This window comes from Oxyura jamaicensis, chromosome 10, assembly GCF_011077185.1.
Source record: "Oxyura jamaicensis isolate SHBP4307 breed ruddy duck chromosome 10, BPBGC_Ojam_1.0, whole genome shotgun sequence".
In the NCBI taxonomy this organism is placed as follows: domain Eukaryota; kingdom Metazoa; phylum Chordata; class Aves; order Anseriformes; family Anatidae; genus Oxyura; species Oxyura jamaicensis.
The window spans coordinates 18,334,074-18,350,056 of record NC_048902.1 but is presented as its reverse complement, the minus strand read 5'-3'; the positions used below and the strand labels follow the sequence as shown (position 1 = coordinate 18,350,056).

Below are 15,983 nucleotides of genomic sequence, written 5' to 3'. Positions count from 1 at the left end.
AGCCTCTGTAGGATTATTTGAAGTTTCTAGCTTAATAGAAGACAAGGCTGAAGGCACAGGTCTAAGCTTCAACATATGATTCTGCAAATACAAAGTCATAACAATCCATGTAGGATAATGTTGTTGATGTTCCAATAGTCTGAAGATTTATGAAAATATCTTCTATTTACTCAGCTGGGAAGAGCCCTGTTCTTCTGGAGTTTCGTTACCCCATAAAGCATTCAGAGGAGACCCCATAATCATTTCAAAGTCAGAAACATTAAGTGGAATAACAAGTATAAACCCTATCCACAGTGACTTTGAAGTGCAAGAAGCATGCCACTGTAGCCATAGAACATTACTGTGCTTTGAGCTAGGGTGGGAAGAAACAGCTCCCAGGCAGTTGTTTCAGGTGCTGGAAAGTCCGTATTTTTCCTAACACAAAAGAAATTGTGTTGCAAGAAATTGCAAGCAAGAGAGGGCTGCTGAGCCAGGGCAGAAAAGGGAGCAGAGACAGAGAAACCAAAGTAAAAAGGCTGTGGCAACACAGGAGTTTAAACACAGAACTGATGTTACTGAAAATCACAAAGCGAAGCAGTAACGGGGAGAAAAAAAGCCCCAAGAGAAGGAGGAGGAATCAGGCGGTAGTTCTGTAATGCTGCAGCCCAGCCCTCTCCAAGCAGCCCGGGTCAGCTTTGCCTGGACGCTGCAATGAACTCTCTGCAGCCAGGACAACTTTTCCCTAAGCAGCGGTGGTTTCAGATCGAGCCCAGGCAATGAGTTACCACACAGCAGCAAAGGCAGCAGGATTTGGGAAACCTGGGCAGAAAGTCTGCCTGCTCTCTCACGCCTTTAGAAAGATCCCAGAATGGAAATGAGGGTCCACGGAGGGGTTCAGCATTTAGGGTGCTTTTCCTAGCTGACCAGGACTCCCCTAGGGTCCTAGATGAACTCCCAGAAGAGTTCTGTGTTTGCTTTCTGTAACAAAGAGCTGCTATAGAAGAAAACTGCTAAAAGACCTTTCTAGTGCTAACTCACAGGGGCAAGTCTCTTGGTTATGTGACAGGCTACATGGAGTGCATGAAAAGTCCCAGTATTTTAGAAGAATCCATGGGAAGCAGGAGCGAAATCTTATCAGGTTGTGCTAAATCTTATCAAGCTGTGCAAATCCTACCTAGTTCCTTTGTTATTTCAAAGGAGGAATTATTCAGCAACCAAAGAATGTTTCACACATTTCCCTGTTGCAAGAGGCAGTGAGGTCAGACAGCAGTTGTGTGTTTGGAGCTTTCGTTTTTCCCCTTCAAACTTTTTGGATCTCACAAGGATGGCACCTGAGCAGAGAAAAGGACACTAAAGGTACAGCCCCTTTGCCTGAAGGATTACCCTATAACCCATGCTAGGGCATACGTGGCATTTATTGGATTTGGAAATCGTTCTCCCTCAGCCCCCATCCACTTTTGTGCTGCAGTTTCCCCTCCTGCACCCAGCTGTGATTCTGTGATTCTCTGGCACAAAATGGCAGTAAGAAGCTGGATGCTTGCCCCTTCCCTGCCCTGCTGCTGATCGACACGAGGGAAGCCATAAACCAGCACCACCGAGCCTCTGTGCTGTGGATTGCAAATACGGCTGCTCGGTCTCTTGTGGGCAATGATTTTTTATTTTATTTTTTAAAATTTCTTTTAACATGCAGGGACTGATCCAAAGCAAATGTCAGAGCTCAGCCATGCCTTGTGAGGTCAGCCCCATGTCCTGGGAGATGCAGAGTCCCAGCAGCCAGTCCGTGGCTGAGACTCCTGTGTCACAGGAGGGCCGCGCTCCTTCCAGTGAATGTCAGCAAGAGGAGGACAAATTCCTGTTCTCTAATGCACTGCAGAGCACAGGGAAACCTCCAGGTTTCTTCAGTTGACACAGATTTTGCTTCCTGCCATGGGAATGGATGCCCCTCTGTGCTGCTGCATATTAGAAGTGTAGGTGTAAGTGCAAAACGCACAGCAAATGGCATGGCAAACAGCACAGGGAACGGGAGAAAACGCCTCATATATGGGAAGTGAACACGCTTCGGGCCTTCCTCCTGGTTCCTAGCTCCCTTTGAAAAGCCCCGAGCAGCGCTGCTGGTGTGTGCACACTGCAGGGGGGTTAAGGAAAACTCCTGTGTGAGTGCTCCTACCACTGCAAAGTGTGCAGTGGGTTACCTGGTTATTGCTGCAAGGGCCCACGAGGTGGCAATAGCAGGACACTGCTCCCTGCTCCGACACGGCTCCCGCGGAGCATTTCTGTCCATCTCTTTGCCCTTAAACAAATAAAAGGTATTGTTAAAGACTGGGGTGCGAAAGCGGTTCTTGCAACTGGCAGTTTCCATTTGGTCAACCTCATGCTGCAAAACAAGTGGCTGGAGGGGGGTGAAGGATTTCAATCTTCTCTGGCTCTGCTTGACTGCTTGTACTATTTTTTTATTATTTTTATCGTTTATTTAAACACAAATTTGTCAAGGCACGGAGTTTGCAGGTGCTAGTGAGTGAAGCCTCAGTCTCACCTGGATCTCTGACACCTGCAATGCAAATAAGGATGATGAAACTCTCAGGTGATGAGGGTTAACTCTGATGTCCCCCCTTAGGAGCCTCTGCTCTGAGAGTATGAAGGATCCACCTGAGAAAGGGAGCTCCTCTGGGAGGTGCTCAGGGTTTTGTACCTCTGCCAGTGATAAAGCAAAGCTCTAAGGGAAGAGGGGTTTGGGCCAGGTTCAGCGTGGGCATGTACCAGGGAGGGATGGGTGGCATATCACCTCCCAAACACAAAAGGGGATGGAGGCTGAGGAGCTGTTGTGTACTGAATCCCTTAAATCCAAGAAGGCCGGAGCAATCCAAGGATTTGGGAATGCCAGGAAGCGGCTTTGTGTAAGAAAATCCGCCCAACAACAACCTCTACAAGGGCAGGAGGACAAATTACTTGGCTGCTGGCTGTGTGCTGGAGAAGATGAGGTATGTGGCAAGCTGCTTGGGTGAACGGGGGCTGTGTCACCCTGACAAGTGTGATGTGCAGGGGCAGGGACTGAGCTATGGGGTTTGCGCTCCAAGAGCCATGCCCTAAAGCACTTCCAAAACCACCGCAGCGTGCTGGCAGGAGGAACCACTGCAAAGTGTTGCCTGCAGAAAGTTGTTCCCAGGCTTTTAATGTAATTAAGCAGTGGTCACTGCTATGCTAGGTCGAAGCAGTCCTTAAGCAGTGTTAAATGGTGCACTGAAACAGGGCTTTTTATGAATAGAGCAGAGAGCAAAGATGAGTTGGACCAAAATCTAGGTGTTTCACCCCAAGGATAGAGCACATCTCAGGGCCTGGGGGCAGCACGCTGCATCGCCTCCCTTACCACTGCTCTGGGGGTGGTTTTCCTCCACCTCCAGGACGAAGCTTTGGGCTTGGGCTCTGTGAGAGGTGTGCTGAGGAACCCAGCGACTCTGTAGCTGCACTAAGCCCTGGCTGAGATGACCCACAGAGCCAAGCAAACAGCTTGTGCGTGCCCACGCTCCCCTCGAGTGTCAGCAGAAAACTGGGAGCTGTTGGCATAAACAAGCTTCTTTAATCCCATTCAACACAACCTTCGTGGTCAGGCTGTGCTCAGCCATAGCTGTGTAGGGAGCTGTGAGCTGATTTGCTTTGATGGGAACGAAGCATTTCCTGAAGCCCTCTCCATGCACCGTTGTGCTCAGGCACTGCAGACCACAGATGGCAGCCTCCATGGACCCATCTGACCCCAGCTCTTCTCTAGGTTTCCCTTTCAGAGCCAGGGGGTGGCTGGGTTTGCCTTTGTTCCAGCAGGGACAGGAGCTGAAGGTTGCCTGCCTGGTGCTTGCTGCAGGCGGGGGTTTGCCGGGGGCTGGTACCCCGCTGCAGGCACGTTTTGCTCCATCCCCAGCTCACAGATGGTGCTGGAAACCTTCACTGCCAACAGGTTGCCCAACGTGCATCTCCTCTCGTTCCTTGTGGGGGTCTGGTCCAGAAAGCCAAAAAGGAGGCAGCTGTAACAGTCCTAGAGTGATGCTAATATTTTGCTTTTATGAACAAATACTTGCAACCGAGCCAAAGTCAGTTGCCAGCCCTGCTGGGAGAGGGGATCTAGCATCAGAGAAGGATCTCGATTTTGTTCTTGGTTTGCTGTATGACCTTGCAAATAATGACAATATTGGCCCCAAATGGACTGAGATGAGGTATTGGTGGCTGTTCTTGATTAAAGAGCAGGATGTGTTTCAGCCTGCAGAAGGTTTGCTCCCTCCAGACCTCACACTGGCCCTCCATCTGCCTGGTTCTTCCCCAAGGGACTCCGAGCAGACTCTGCTGACGTGGGCAGTCGGGTTTCCTTGCTGGCTGTGGATGAAAAGAGAGCTCTTGCTGGCACGGAAACGGTCCCAGCACATCACCCCCGCCCTGCTCCCTCAGAATAAAGATGCTTCTGCTGTGTCAGGTCAGCTCAGGAGCCCAAAATGCGGGACTTCTCCCAAGCAGGTAGATGCTCCATGTGGTCCCTAGGATGGACAGCTCTCAGATACGACAGTAGTTGACCAAACGTCCCAGTTTGCGTCTCCAGGCTGTAGAGCACATGCTAAAAGCTGTGGGATGGCACGGTGCAGGCTGTCTGGCCACAACTGCCCACAATTCCCTCCCTTCTGGTGGTGTTTGTCTTCCTGGGACAGTGCTGGGGAGTTTGACCCAGCTGATGGTGATGGGGAGGGAGCACAAAGGCTGAGTGGTCTGGAGGGGGGGAACTGCAGGGGAGCCAAGTCTGGGGAGAATGCTGGCAGAATTGTGTAGCTGATTTTGATTTTAAAGCTCAGCTCCAGGCAGCTGGAGGTTTCAGGCTGTGGGCTCTGCGCTGCTTCTGACAGTGGTGTTGCGGTGATGCTTGTGTGCAGCTCTGCACCCAAAATGGGAGCAGCCAGGACAGTTTGCACTAACTGGGGTAAAGGATTGGCCCAGCAGGGAGAGGGAATGCTGAATGCTGGTGCGTTGTTGGTCCTATCACTGCTCATGGGTAAAAGGCAGAGGTTTTGGATTGGTTTTGACTGAGAAGGGGTTTTCTGCAAGTCCAGACCAGGGCATCAGTGGGGCTTGGCTCGGGGCACGGTCCTTCCTCAGCTCTGTGCCACTTTGTGCCTGAAGGATGTCACCTTCTGCCTTGGTGCATCCCCACAGGCTCACAGCCTCGCGAGTGCTCCTGCAGCCCTGGTGGGCTGCAAAGTGGGAGGAAAGTGCCTCGCCGGCTGGAGGAGAGCAGGCTCCTGTGCTGTGACCCACCTCAGAGCCTCCGCTGCGGTGCTTGGCGAGGGCCCCTGACCCCTGGTAATCCCTGCTCGTGGGGATATTGAGTTTTCTGTTTGCTTTGTGAGTGAAATTGGCCAAGACGCTGTGAAGGGAGGAGAGAGTGCTCTAGGGAGAGGTGTTAAAGAAATAGGAAAACATTATTAAGAGTGTTTTAGTTTGGCTGTTTCCCTTGTTAGTACTTACATGATGGAAAGAAGCCACTCTAAGTCTGTGCATTTGCACAAGGCCACCACGCGCAGGCCCCTCGCATCGATGCAGATGGCTGCACCCAGCCCTCGGCCTCACCTTTCTCTTCCAAGCCATGCGCTGCATGCACGGCCTTCTTGCCTTACAGATCTCCTCCTCTGCCTGCTGCAAGGAATATGCAGAGAAATGAGGAGCCGTATGTAAAATATCTGTTTTGACAGGCAATCCTTGTCCCAGGCAGGTGCTGGATACAAAGAGAGAAGTCTGAGAAGGAGGAGGGGGACACCAGCTGTGGATGTGGCCTGCTAAAGGAGAAAAAAGAAGTTGGCATCTGCATGAAGGTCTCTGCTGTTGTCAACTCCAGGCATTTAGTAAATCTCCCTCCACACCAAAAAAAAGGACATCTCTTTGAGAAAGGATTGCTTTAAAAACAATCCTATGGTTGGAACATCTTCCAGGCTTCTTGCAGCTCACGTTTCCCAGCCTGTCGTGGGGTCAGACACAGAGTGATGGAGTTAAATAAGAGTCTCACGACTGTGGGAGCCAAGGCTTGGAGAGGAACAACCCAAACAAACCATAAAACTGAACAAAAGAAAGTGCCAGCTATTCCCAGGTTCCTGATAACATCACCAGAGGTGGCAACACTGGACTTCATAAAAAGCCTCGCTGAACTTTAGGGTCAGGCTCCAACAACGACAGCTCTTTCCTTTGTCCATTTGTTCCTGCATGCCTGGGGAGTGACGTGTGGCTGATTATTATTGCCTGGGTGATGGCTATCTGTGCGCCGATCTCAGATACCAAACAGACCCTGGGCTAGCCTTGTCTGTGTAAAAATCCCAACGTGGTCTGCGTGGAAGTGGTGGTACTTCTGTGTTTTCAACCTCTGTGTTGGAGGGTGCAGATTTTCCAGCGCCCTGCAGCTGTGCTACCTGATTTTGAGCATGTTCTTTTGTTTTTTTTCCTGGCTTTTCTCACCCACAATGGCAGGTGGGCAGTCCCAATCCCACGGGGGTATTTTTCTTTTCTCCATCCCCTATAAAAATAGGATGCTTTCCCCCACTGCAGCTGAGTAAAACTGAGACTCACAGAGAGGGGTGACAGGAGGTGTTTGGGGAGAAGATCTCCAGGGAAGGAGCTCAGGACTGGGCTGTCAGTTTTCAACTAGACTTGACAGAAGTGTCCCGGAAGGGATTTTTCTTGAACGAGTTCAGGAGAATTGATGCAGTTGGAAGGTGAGATATCAGAAGAGCCTCTGCTGAGGGCTACCCGAGTGATATTGCACCCTGAAGAATCCATGTGAGGGAGCACACCCCCAAACATGCTCTGTCCAGGGAAGAAGCTTTAACCAAACCTCTGGCCGACTGAAAGACTGCTCTGTAGGAAACGCGTTTTGACAGGAACCTATAGAGCTGCTTTTATTTATTTCATCGATCGCTTTAAGTGACAATAGAGTTTTTCTTAGCCTGCAGTTATCATTAAACCCTCTGGGTTACCTGGGGGGCATTTACAAGGATAACGGCACTCGGGCAGGTGCAGCCTGCAGCAGGGAGGAGCTGCAGGGGGAGCAGGATGTCATCAGAGCGTGCTGGGCAGGAAAGCCTTGCCCACGCAGTGACTGCCCGCTCAGGACCAGGACAGGAAGGGTTTCAAGGGGGGTGCCTGGAGAGGAGAGAGGAGGCTGAGCGGTGGCCAAGTTAACCCTTCACGTGCTGGCATTTTCCAGGCGGCAAGCCAAATGACTGCTCGGGAAGATGTATATAACACATGTCTGCAGTCTCCAAAGGGTTATTAACTGCGCAATAATGGCCATGAAACTTGGCTTCCTTGAAATACATTTAAAATTGTAAAAGAAAAAAAAAAAAATATATATATATATATATATAAACATCAGCTTCAGAAGGGGAGAGGGCTTGTTTCCTAGAAACTGTGGGGCTAAATCCACTCTCTGATGGTGAGGACTCCCCCCTGCAAGGGCTGGGGACAGAGGAGAAATGCAGTCACTGCAGCAGGACCACAGCCCCCTCCTGCCATGTGCGTTATCCTTATCAATAACAATTTCAAGACATTTCTGAAAAGCCCATGGTGTTACATTAATAAAGTCTGCATCTCAGTGGAGTTCTGGGATTTGCTTTCAATAAAACCATGGCTGCTCCTAACACGGTTTCCTCTTTTATTGCATGGGTACCTCCACAGGGCCTTCTCCTTCTTGCCCAGCTCCAGCCAAGAGCAGGGCCTGCCTGTGATGTTGCCCCTGATGCAGGGTGTTGCAGCCTCTTGGGTCCCTGCCCAGAGGCTCTTGCACCTCTGTGATGTTCAGAAATGACCAGCCCTACCCCAACACAGTCTGTGCTGGCCAGCCCAGCCACAGAGTGGGTCCTTCTATGCAGTAAGTTACAGACTTCTCTTTATTAGCACCCCTTTTCCCCCACACTATTAAATGTACTCTTTCTTTGTTCTGTTATTTTGGCAGAGGACTTTGGAAGGTGGGAGAAAGGCTCATGCAAATCTACAACCCCCAGTCAAGCCCTTTTGTCTGAGGGAAGAGCTGAGGCACCAGCTTTGGTCCCTCAGCAAATGAAGACGGCTGGTGGTCTGGGTTTAAACACGACTGTGTGGGGCTCAGGCCAGATTTGGCAGCTCACAAATCAGATTCCTCTCGGCTCCAGGAGTGGAGGATTGCCATGGGTGGGAGAGCTGTGGGGAAGCTGCTGCCCGGAGTTGCTGTGCCAGCCTGGGCTCTGGCCTTGGAGGGAGGTGCTGAAGTCATTGGCTCGCTGCAGGTCAGGAGGGAAATTCAGTTTCTGAGGTTTTGTTTTAGCCCTGTTATGCCACAATACTGACATACGACAAGACAGTCCCAAATGGAGTTTTGTCTTATTTGCATGGGTTCTGAGCCAGTCCTTTTGCTTTGGTAACTTATTTCTTGTTAGAGCACAGACCAAGCCTTAAAAGAGACAGGAAAATGCAGAGGTTTTAAATCTCACCAGGAAAGTGGGTTTGTGACATGGGCCCTGGTTTTGCTCAGATTTTGTCTGCTGGGAACTGGTTGTGGATCCCCAGTTTCACTCTTGCTGCTGCTGACAGCTGGTAACATCCTCCCAGTGCTGCCACACTGGGGAGACAAGTTTCCTTGTGGTTGTTGGTGACTGCCACAATGCCTAGAAGAGAGAAAATGGGGTTAACCTGCCCATCACAGCATGCAGCCAAGTATCTGGTAACATGATTTATACGCTACAATCACTGCTCATGCAAGGCAACACAAGAAATCCTGAACAGAACTGGAAAACAAAACCTTTTTCACAGAGATGGAAAAGGTAAAACTGACAAGCAAGGGGCTGTCAGTTCTGACTGCAGCAGCATTTCTCAGCCTGAAGTCTCCAGACCATCACCTTTCTGAACAAGCAAAGGCATGATCTTGAATGTATGAGGTCCTACCTGGTGCTCTCTGTAGCAGATGGGGCACCGGGTTTCAAAAGCTGGTGTATCTGTAAGGGGACAGCTGGGCACCAGCCGTAAGGTTGTGAGAGATTTGTGCGAGTTGGGAAAAGAGGCAAGTTTGGTTCAAGGAAGAGGGAGGCCAAACCCATGTGATGGCTTGTGCTTTGTTTCCTCTTTTTGTCTTGCTGCAGTCTGGTTCTACCCCAGTGAAAGCAAGAAACCACATTGGGTGAAATTTCTTGAGTGGAAACCTTTGCTGACAATACTGCTGAAATAATTCTAAATTGACGTTTCTTTGTTCTCTACTCCATTTTGTGTTAACCTGGTTGTCTGCAAAGCTTCTTGCCAGCCTTTTTCTTAGTTTCAAATGGCCCTTTTCTTAGCACTGCCCCAGCTGCCTGCCTTCACAGGGATGAGCATCCAAATCTGGTTCCCTTTGCTTGCATCTCAGGGCTATTACCCCTCTCAGTACAACTTTGGGCAATCCTTGTGTAAGTGCTGCACTGAGATCTGCCAGAGTCATTTGCACTCTTTTATGGGTCTTCCTTTGAATTCTTCAATGATTTCAGTAAAAAAAAGTTGCAGATTTTTGCACGAGTTTAAAACCCAAGATGCTGCTCTGCTTGGCCGCAGCAGCTTAAAGCTGCTAACATGTTGGGTCTTTACTGCTGTCTACGACTCAGCCATGCCGGCAGCACAGGACCTGATCCAGGGCCCACCAAACGCAACAGAAATCTTCCTCCTGCTGGAAATCTTCCTCCTGCTTTCCACAAATCACCCTCCTGCTTTCCACAGCCCCTGGACCGCGCTGGCTTCTGACCTCTGGGAAGCTGAGGACACGCAGGGCTTGGCTGAACCGTCAAGTAGGAAGGATATCTTGGGGCTGTAGGATCTCGGTGAGGATGGAAGCAGTTGCGTGTGTGTGAGGACGTGTGTGTGAGGACGTGTGTGTGAGGGTGTGTGTGAGGGTGTGTGTGAGGGTGTGTGTGTCACACACCTGGAGCGGGGAGAGGAATAGGAGCTGGAGGCTGGCTCCCTCCTCATCCTCTCCCAAAGCGTCCTCTTGACCAGCACCAACAGCCTGTCCTGCTTGCTTTAAATCACTCTCTCTCTTCTTCATCACTTTAGAGACCAGTCTTTGGATCTCAAGAGATTTATGTGCTTGGTTTTTATTTTATTTTATTTTTTCAGTGTAACAAGTGCTTTGGGGAGTATACAAGATTGTCTAACATCTTTGCGCACCCAGATATTCCCAACCTCAATTTTCCTGATATTTTGAGAAATCATAGCAGGGATATCTTCTGAGAAATAACGGAGGAGATCAAGCCTTGAGATGCTGCTGGTGGAGAAGGCTACAGAAAACAATGGAACGGATGGATTTATCAAGAGAACTCATCAAAGCTCATCAAACTTCTTTCAGTAGGAGCAAAAGGCGCTGTGGCGGAGCTCTGGGGCCGCCTGGGCTGTGTCCGAGGCTTTGTGCCCCTCAGTGGGCACCCGCCACTGGAGCAGGGGCTGCTGAGGGCCCCCGCCCGGCTCCAAGATGGCCCCAAGATGGCGCCCCAGCCCCTGAGGGGCAGCGAAGGGCGCCCCCCGCCGGCCGCCCCCACCCACGTGCCACCTCCCCCCTCCCCGCCCACCTCCTTCGCGTGCAGCCAATAAGCGAGCGGTAGGCGGGGAGAGGAGCAAGGCTCAGCCAATGGGCGCGCGGGGCCGCTGGCGGAGGGCGTGGCCGGGCGCCCGGCACGCCGCGGCTGCCGGCGGGGCCGCGTACTGCTGCCGAGGGCGGGCAGCGCGCACACGGCTCCGCTCCGCGCCCCGCCGCTGCCGGAAAATGTTCGACGGCTGCCTGCTGCCCCTCGTCTTCCCCTGCCTGCTGCTGCTGGGCGGGACGGACGCCGTCACAGGTAGCGCTGCGTTCCCCCGGCGGTGCCGACAGTCCCGGTCCGGACCGCAGGGCACGCTCCGGGGCTGTGGCCCCGCTCCGGTGTTCGCCTGCCTGCCGCGGGGCTCCGTGCGGAAAGCTGCTGGCTGGCCTTGGCTGCGGCTCGCTCTGCTTTTCCCCTTCTCCCTGCAGCTTTTTATTGGGGCTGGTGAAATGCGATGCTCGCGGCTACGCTCTCTTTTTTTTATTATTATTATTTTTTAACAAGTAGCTTCAGCCTGTGCTTCGCTCCTCTCCTCCCTGCGCGGCTTTGCCTTTAACGTCCGTGTGTGCACGGAGAGAGAAATAAATCCGTTTTTAAATCCCTTTTCCCCCGCTGGCTCCATTGTCTCCGCTGCCTGCTCGCAGCTTCCAGCGCACGGAGCGGCCGAGCTGCAACCCGAGCTCGGGGCTGGCCCGGCCCGGCACGACGGGGCGGCCCCGCGGGGAGGGACGGGGGAGACGGGACGGGACGGGACCGGCCCCGGGGGGGAGGCTGCGAGCCCCCGGTCCGCCCCGTCGGGCCCGCGGGGCTGCGAGCGCCTGAGCCCCTCTCCCCTTCTCGCCTGCAGCTGGCGGCGCGGAGCTGGAAGTGGTGATCCCGGAGCGAGTGGCGCTGGAGAAGATCCACCTGCTGCCGCCCGCCGGCCGAGGGGATCGCGGCGGCGGCGGCCCCCGGCGCCGACGGGCGCTGGAGCGGGCGGCGGAGGCTCTGCTGCTGCTGCGCCTGCCCGCCGCCGGCACCGAGCTCTACGTGCAGCTCCGCCGCGACCTCCGCTTCCTCGCCCGGGACTTCGTGGTGGAGCATCGGCGCGGGGAGGGGCGGAGGGAGCCCGGCCCTCGGCGGCCGTCGGAGGAGCGGCTCTGCTTCTACACGGGACACGTGCTGAACCGCAGCGACTCCTTCGCCTCCCTCAGCACCTGCGCCGGGCTGGTACTGGCACCCCGCCCCGACGGGTCCCCTGCATCCCCTCAGGCGCCCGGCGCTGTGGAGAGCTTCACCGCTGTCCCCGGCTGCTGGTTCCTCTCAGCTCCTGGCTTTGTGCTAGGAGAGGTGCCCCACGGAGGCAAAACGCGGCTGTGGGGTCGTGCAAGCGCCTCAGTACCTCCCCTCAGCGCTTAGCCTCAGTGCTCACCTCAGTGCCCCACCTCAGCACCTTGCCTCAGTGCCTCCCCTCAACATTTCCCCTCAGCACCTCACCACAGCCCCCTGCCCCACGCTGTGTCTCCAGTGTCCCCCTGATGAGGGCTTCCTGTCAGCCCCTGGCTCTCTGCTGTGGGAGCTGCCCCTGTACCCCAATGTCTGAGGGGCCAAAGCTCACCCCCACAGCAGACACTCGTCTGTGGGGCTTGGAGAGTGACACTGGGGCTGGTGAGCGCTCCTCTTGTGGCGCTGCCCGCCATTTGGGTGGTTGGTGGGTCCTTCCTGCCCTGGTCCCCTCTCCAGCAGGTGTAGGGGACACTTCGGTACAGCCTGGGACAGCGGGCGCCTCAGCAGGGCGCCGCTCCTTCAGTCTGCCCCTGCCACCCGCTGTCAGTGCGTGAGGGCCTGGTGTGGGGATGCCTGTGGCACTGAGGGGGAGCCCAGGACCAGCCCTTTGGGGTGCTTTTCCCCAGCCATGCGTCTGGGTTCCTCTGCCTGAGGATGTAGTGTTTTCAGGTGGCCCCACAGGGTCTGGGATCTGTGAGCATCCCGGTGAGAAGAGGTGATCTTATGGGGGACGGCCTGCATGGTTCTCAGTGGAGGTTTAGAAGTCAAGACAAGGGATTGTAATAGTTGCTGATAGCTTGGAAGTACTTCAGAAAGTCACTGGGGAGTTAAGCGTGACTCCCGGTTAGTAGTCCTGGGACACGTGCCTAACTTCTTGGTGCAGAACTGCTGACGGCTAATTCACTTAAAACTCTTCTCAGTGTTAAAACGCTCCGTGTGCTCTGCTCTTCGGGCTTCCAGCCCTCCTTCCTGAACCATATGAGGGCGCTGTGCCTCAGGTTTAAAAAAAAAAAAAAAAAAAACACCACAAAGTGGCTTCGAGATGCTGAGTACTTGAGTGGCACCGTAAACCGAGCTGTGTGCCACCGAGGGCTTGCTGAGTTTAAAGCTGATACCTGTTTCAAGCTTTAAATCGCTAACAGCTCTGCTTTTGTCACCAGGCACGTTTTGTTAGTCCCCTTCATGAAGTGCTGGGCTTCCAATGCTACCAACTCCAGCAGAGCTAAAAAACACACAAGACAGAGAAGGAATGTTTTAAAAAAAGAAGAATGTAGTTGTAGGCACAGCATTAACTGCCTGAGATCAGGGAATGGAGGAGGGGGAGAGAAAAAGATTGGCGATGCTCCCAGTAGAAAAGTTGGAAAAGAAACAAGACTAGTTAGTCTTTGTTCATTACTCTGCAAATATGAGCCGCAATATTGCAGGATCTGTTTATGTCATGAATTCTAAGCAATGGCTAAACTGACATTACTGAGCTAGTTGACGTAATTTGGGATCAAAAAGTGACTTCTGTCAAAGCTGCTAGTTTGTGGTGCTTTGGGGGTCCAAAATCAATACTGCCTCATGTGTAAGTGGCAGTGTTGGTAAAGCTCAGCTCAGTTTGCCTGTGAGTCTGGTCCCGGGAGTGCTGAGAGTGGTGTAGGCAGATATGTTGGGAGAGATGTGTTTCTGCATGTCAGGAGACTCCTTTCCTATTACGGGAATCCATTCATTTACTTTTCATTCAGATAATCAGCAGGAATGGGGAAAGGTCTCAGAGCAGAGGCACGGTACATGTGAGTGAGTGAGGCTTGTAACACCTTCGTGAACTGAAAAATAGCAGAAAGCTAAGTGTCTTTAGGCTGAACCCAAACTTCAGATGAACCTCATACTAACTTCTGAAATGGGTTTGCTAAGTTGACCCACATCACCATGTAGACCATATTCTGGCTAAATTGACCTTTTGGCTTCTTAAGCCAATTTGTAAACATGAAACATAGCAGGTTTTAGCCTCCTTTCACAGTGTTTACTCAGCCTTTTGCAGTGGCTGCACTAAATCCACACACCTGCAATGAAAGCTATGCGACTTGGTGGGAAGATGCTTCCAGGGATCAGAGGAACGAAGAGTTTGCCTCGGATTATCTAGGAATACCTTGAATCTGGAGTGGAAATGAAGTCAGGTGACTTCAGTGCCCAAATCGTTTGCCTTCTAGTTGGCAATTAAAATACCCAAACCGTTGCTGCAGCACTCTGAATTTTCCAGTTGCTTCCTTAGGTGCTGTTTGCAGCAGGAAGAATAGAGCTTTGCCCTCAGCAGCAGCACAACTTCACCGGTGGGAAAAGGCTTGTGTGCTGGGCTAAAAGAAGGAGCTTGGTTGTGGAAACCTTGCCGCCTGTGTATCCTGTATTCGTGTCTTGGGCCATGCTAGCGCTGCAGTGGGACGTTCCCTGAAAAATTCACTGTGGGAGTGCTAATGGGGCTGGAAACGGATGCTCGAGGCATCTCACTGAGAAACGCTGGTCGATCAGAGGTGTAATAATACTGGATCCTGATCTCCGGCTGGCTCAGACTCTGTTGTAATTGTATTCCTCAGCCATGCCACAAATCACACACAAAGTGATATAAAATGACCAAGGCAGGTGGAGTTCTAAGGAAAACAAAATCCCTGTTGCAGTGGCATGAAAACTGAGCCAATGCCAGACTGAGCAATTGCTTCCTGGTGGTTTTATCAGATTCCCAGCGTGACATCTGAAGGTTATGTTTTGTTTTTTAAACTCTGCTTGCAGATGCTGCTCTTAACCACTGTCTGTTGTAGTTTCCTGCCACAGCTTGCAGTTGCATCCAGAAGGGTGGCTTGTAGCTACACCGGGCCGTGACGTGTTTAGGATGGTTTACCTAAGGTCCTGCCTACGTGGTTGAAGGTAGCACTTGTGAGGACGCTGCAACTTCCCCATCCTCCTTGACAACCTGGGAATTGCCGCGGAGATGAGAGAGTTCCCCAAAAGCACTACTGCCTTCAACTTGGCAGGACTGCGCCTCGCCTGGGGAATTCAGTTGTGTAAACCCTTGGCTTCTGCCCACCCCGCAGGACTGAACTGACCTTTCCTGGTGCTGCAGGGACACGGGCAGGAGCGCGGTTCTGCAGCTCATTTGACCGATGCTACAAGACAGTGCGCAGCACAGGAAATCACGGCTTTTTTTGGGAAGTTCCAGCTATGTAAGGCCACGACGTGTGTTGTCTTGAGGTGAATCGTGTAGTGGATTAAGGCCTCTGCTTCCAGCAGTCTGAGATCAGATCGTAGGTGAGGTATCTCCCTTTCCAGCGTGGAAATTCCAGTTTGCTTGAGACTTCTCAGAACTATTCCTCCACTGCTTTCAGGTGAAATTTCGGTAATGTTTTGCCTGTTGCTCTCCGTGTGCTGCCCTATCCTATCTAGCAAAGTTTGGCAGGGCAGCGTTAGGTTTTGCAGCGCTTCTTTGAAGTGCAGGGAGCACAGTAGAGGAGGCCCTTTCAGCACGATCTGTTTGTGCTGTGACTGCAGCAGTGCTTTCTTTCAGTCCTGGTGTGACTTGACTTGTCTTGCGGACCTGAGAGAGGAAATAGGCAGGGTCCTTTGGCCTCTGGGGAGGCTCCTTCCCCAGCTGCACCCTGCGGAGTGCTGCTTCACGCTGTCTCCAAAATGTGGGATTCCCAAAGACTTAGTTTGATATATTTCATTTATTTTTTATCCTTCTTGCTAGAGTCATTTGGACATGCTGAAGTGCGGTCTGTTGGACTGCAGCATCAGTACGTTACAGCTGGTGTAGGCTGTTCTTATTTTATACCTGAAGTTTTGAAAAACTTAAAGTTTTCAGAGGGCGAAGGGTACATCCAAATGAGCGTTAGGTTTTGATTTAAATAGACTTCAGGTTCATCTCTAGGAGCCCTGTATAGTCTTGTCTGATCAACACAGAGAAGAAAAGGAGTTCTTTTCTTCCAAGCAAAGTTCTTTTCTTCCTTTGGCAAACCTCATGCCGCTCCCAGGGGACAAACTAAGTTTGGTGGAGGTGATACGGCAAAATGGTCATTATTATAGGTCGTGATTGTCATTGGGGTACCTAGCAAGGTTAAATGCAAAACATGTATTTGGCAGTCAGCTGGAAGAAGAGGATGGGTGCTTCGAGTAAGTGCC

At 52.1% G+C, this 15,983-nt stretch overlaps 1 protein-coding gene across 2 annotated transcripts in view; it reads left to right on the top strand.

Moving 5' to 3' along the window:
* Positions 1–10,670: 10,670 nt before the first annotated feature.
* Positions 10,671–15,983, top strand: part of ADAMTS17 (ADAM metallopeptidase with thrombospondin type 1 motif 17) — a 173,879-nt gene continuing 168,566 nt past the window's right edge. For both annotated transcript variants that reach the window (XM_035335702.1, XM_035335701.1), the window contains exons 1-2: positions 10,671–10,823; positions 11,413–11,774. In XM_035335702.1, coding sequence (XP_035191593.1) covers positions 10,751–10,823; positions 11,413–11,774 — 435 coding nt within the window. In that variant the 5' untranslated portion in view covers positions 10,671–10,750. The remainder of the gene's footprint in view (positions 10,824–11,412; positions 11,775–15,983) is intronic.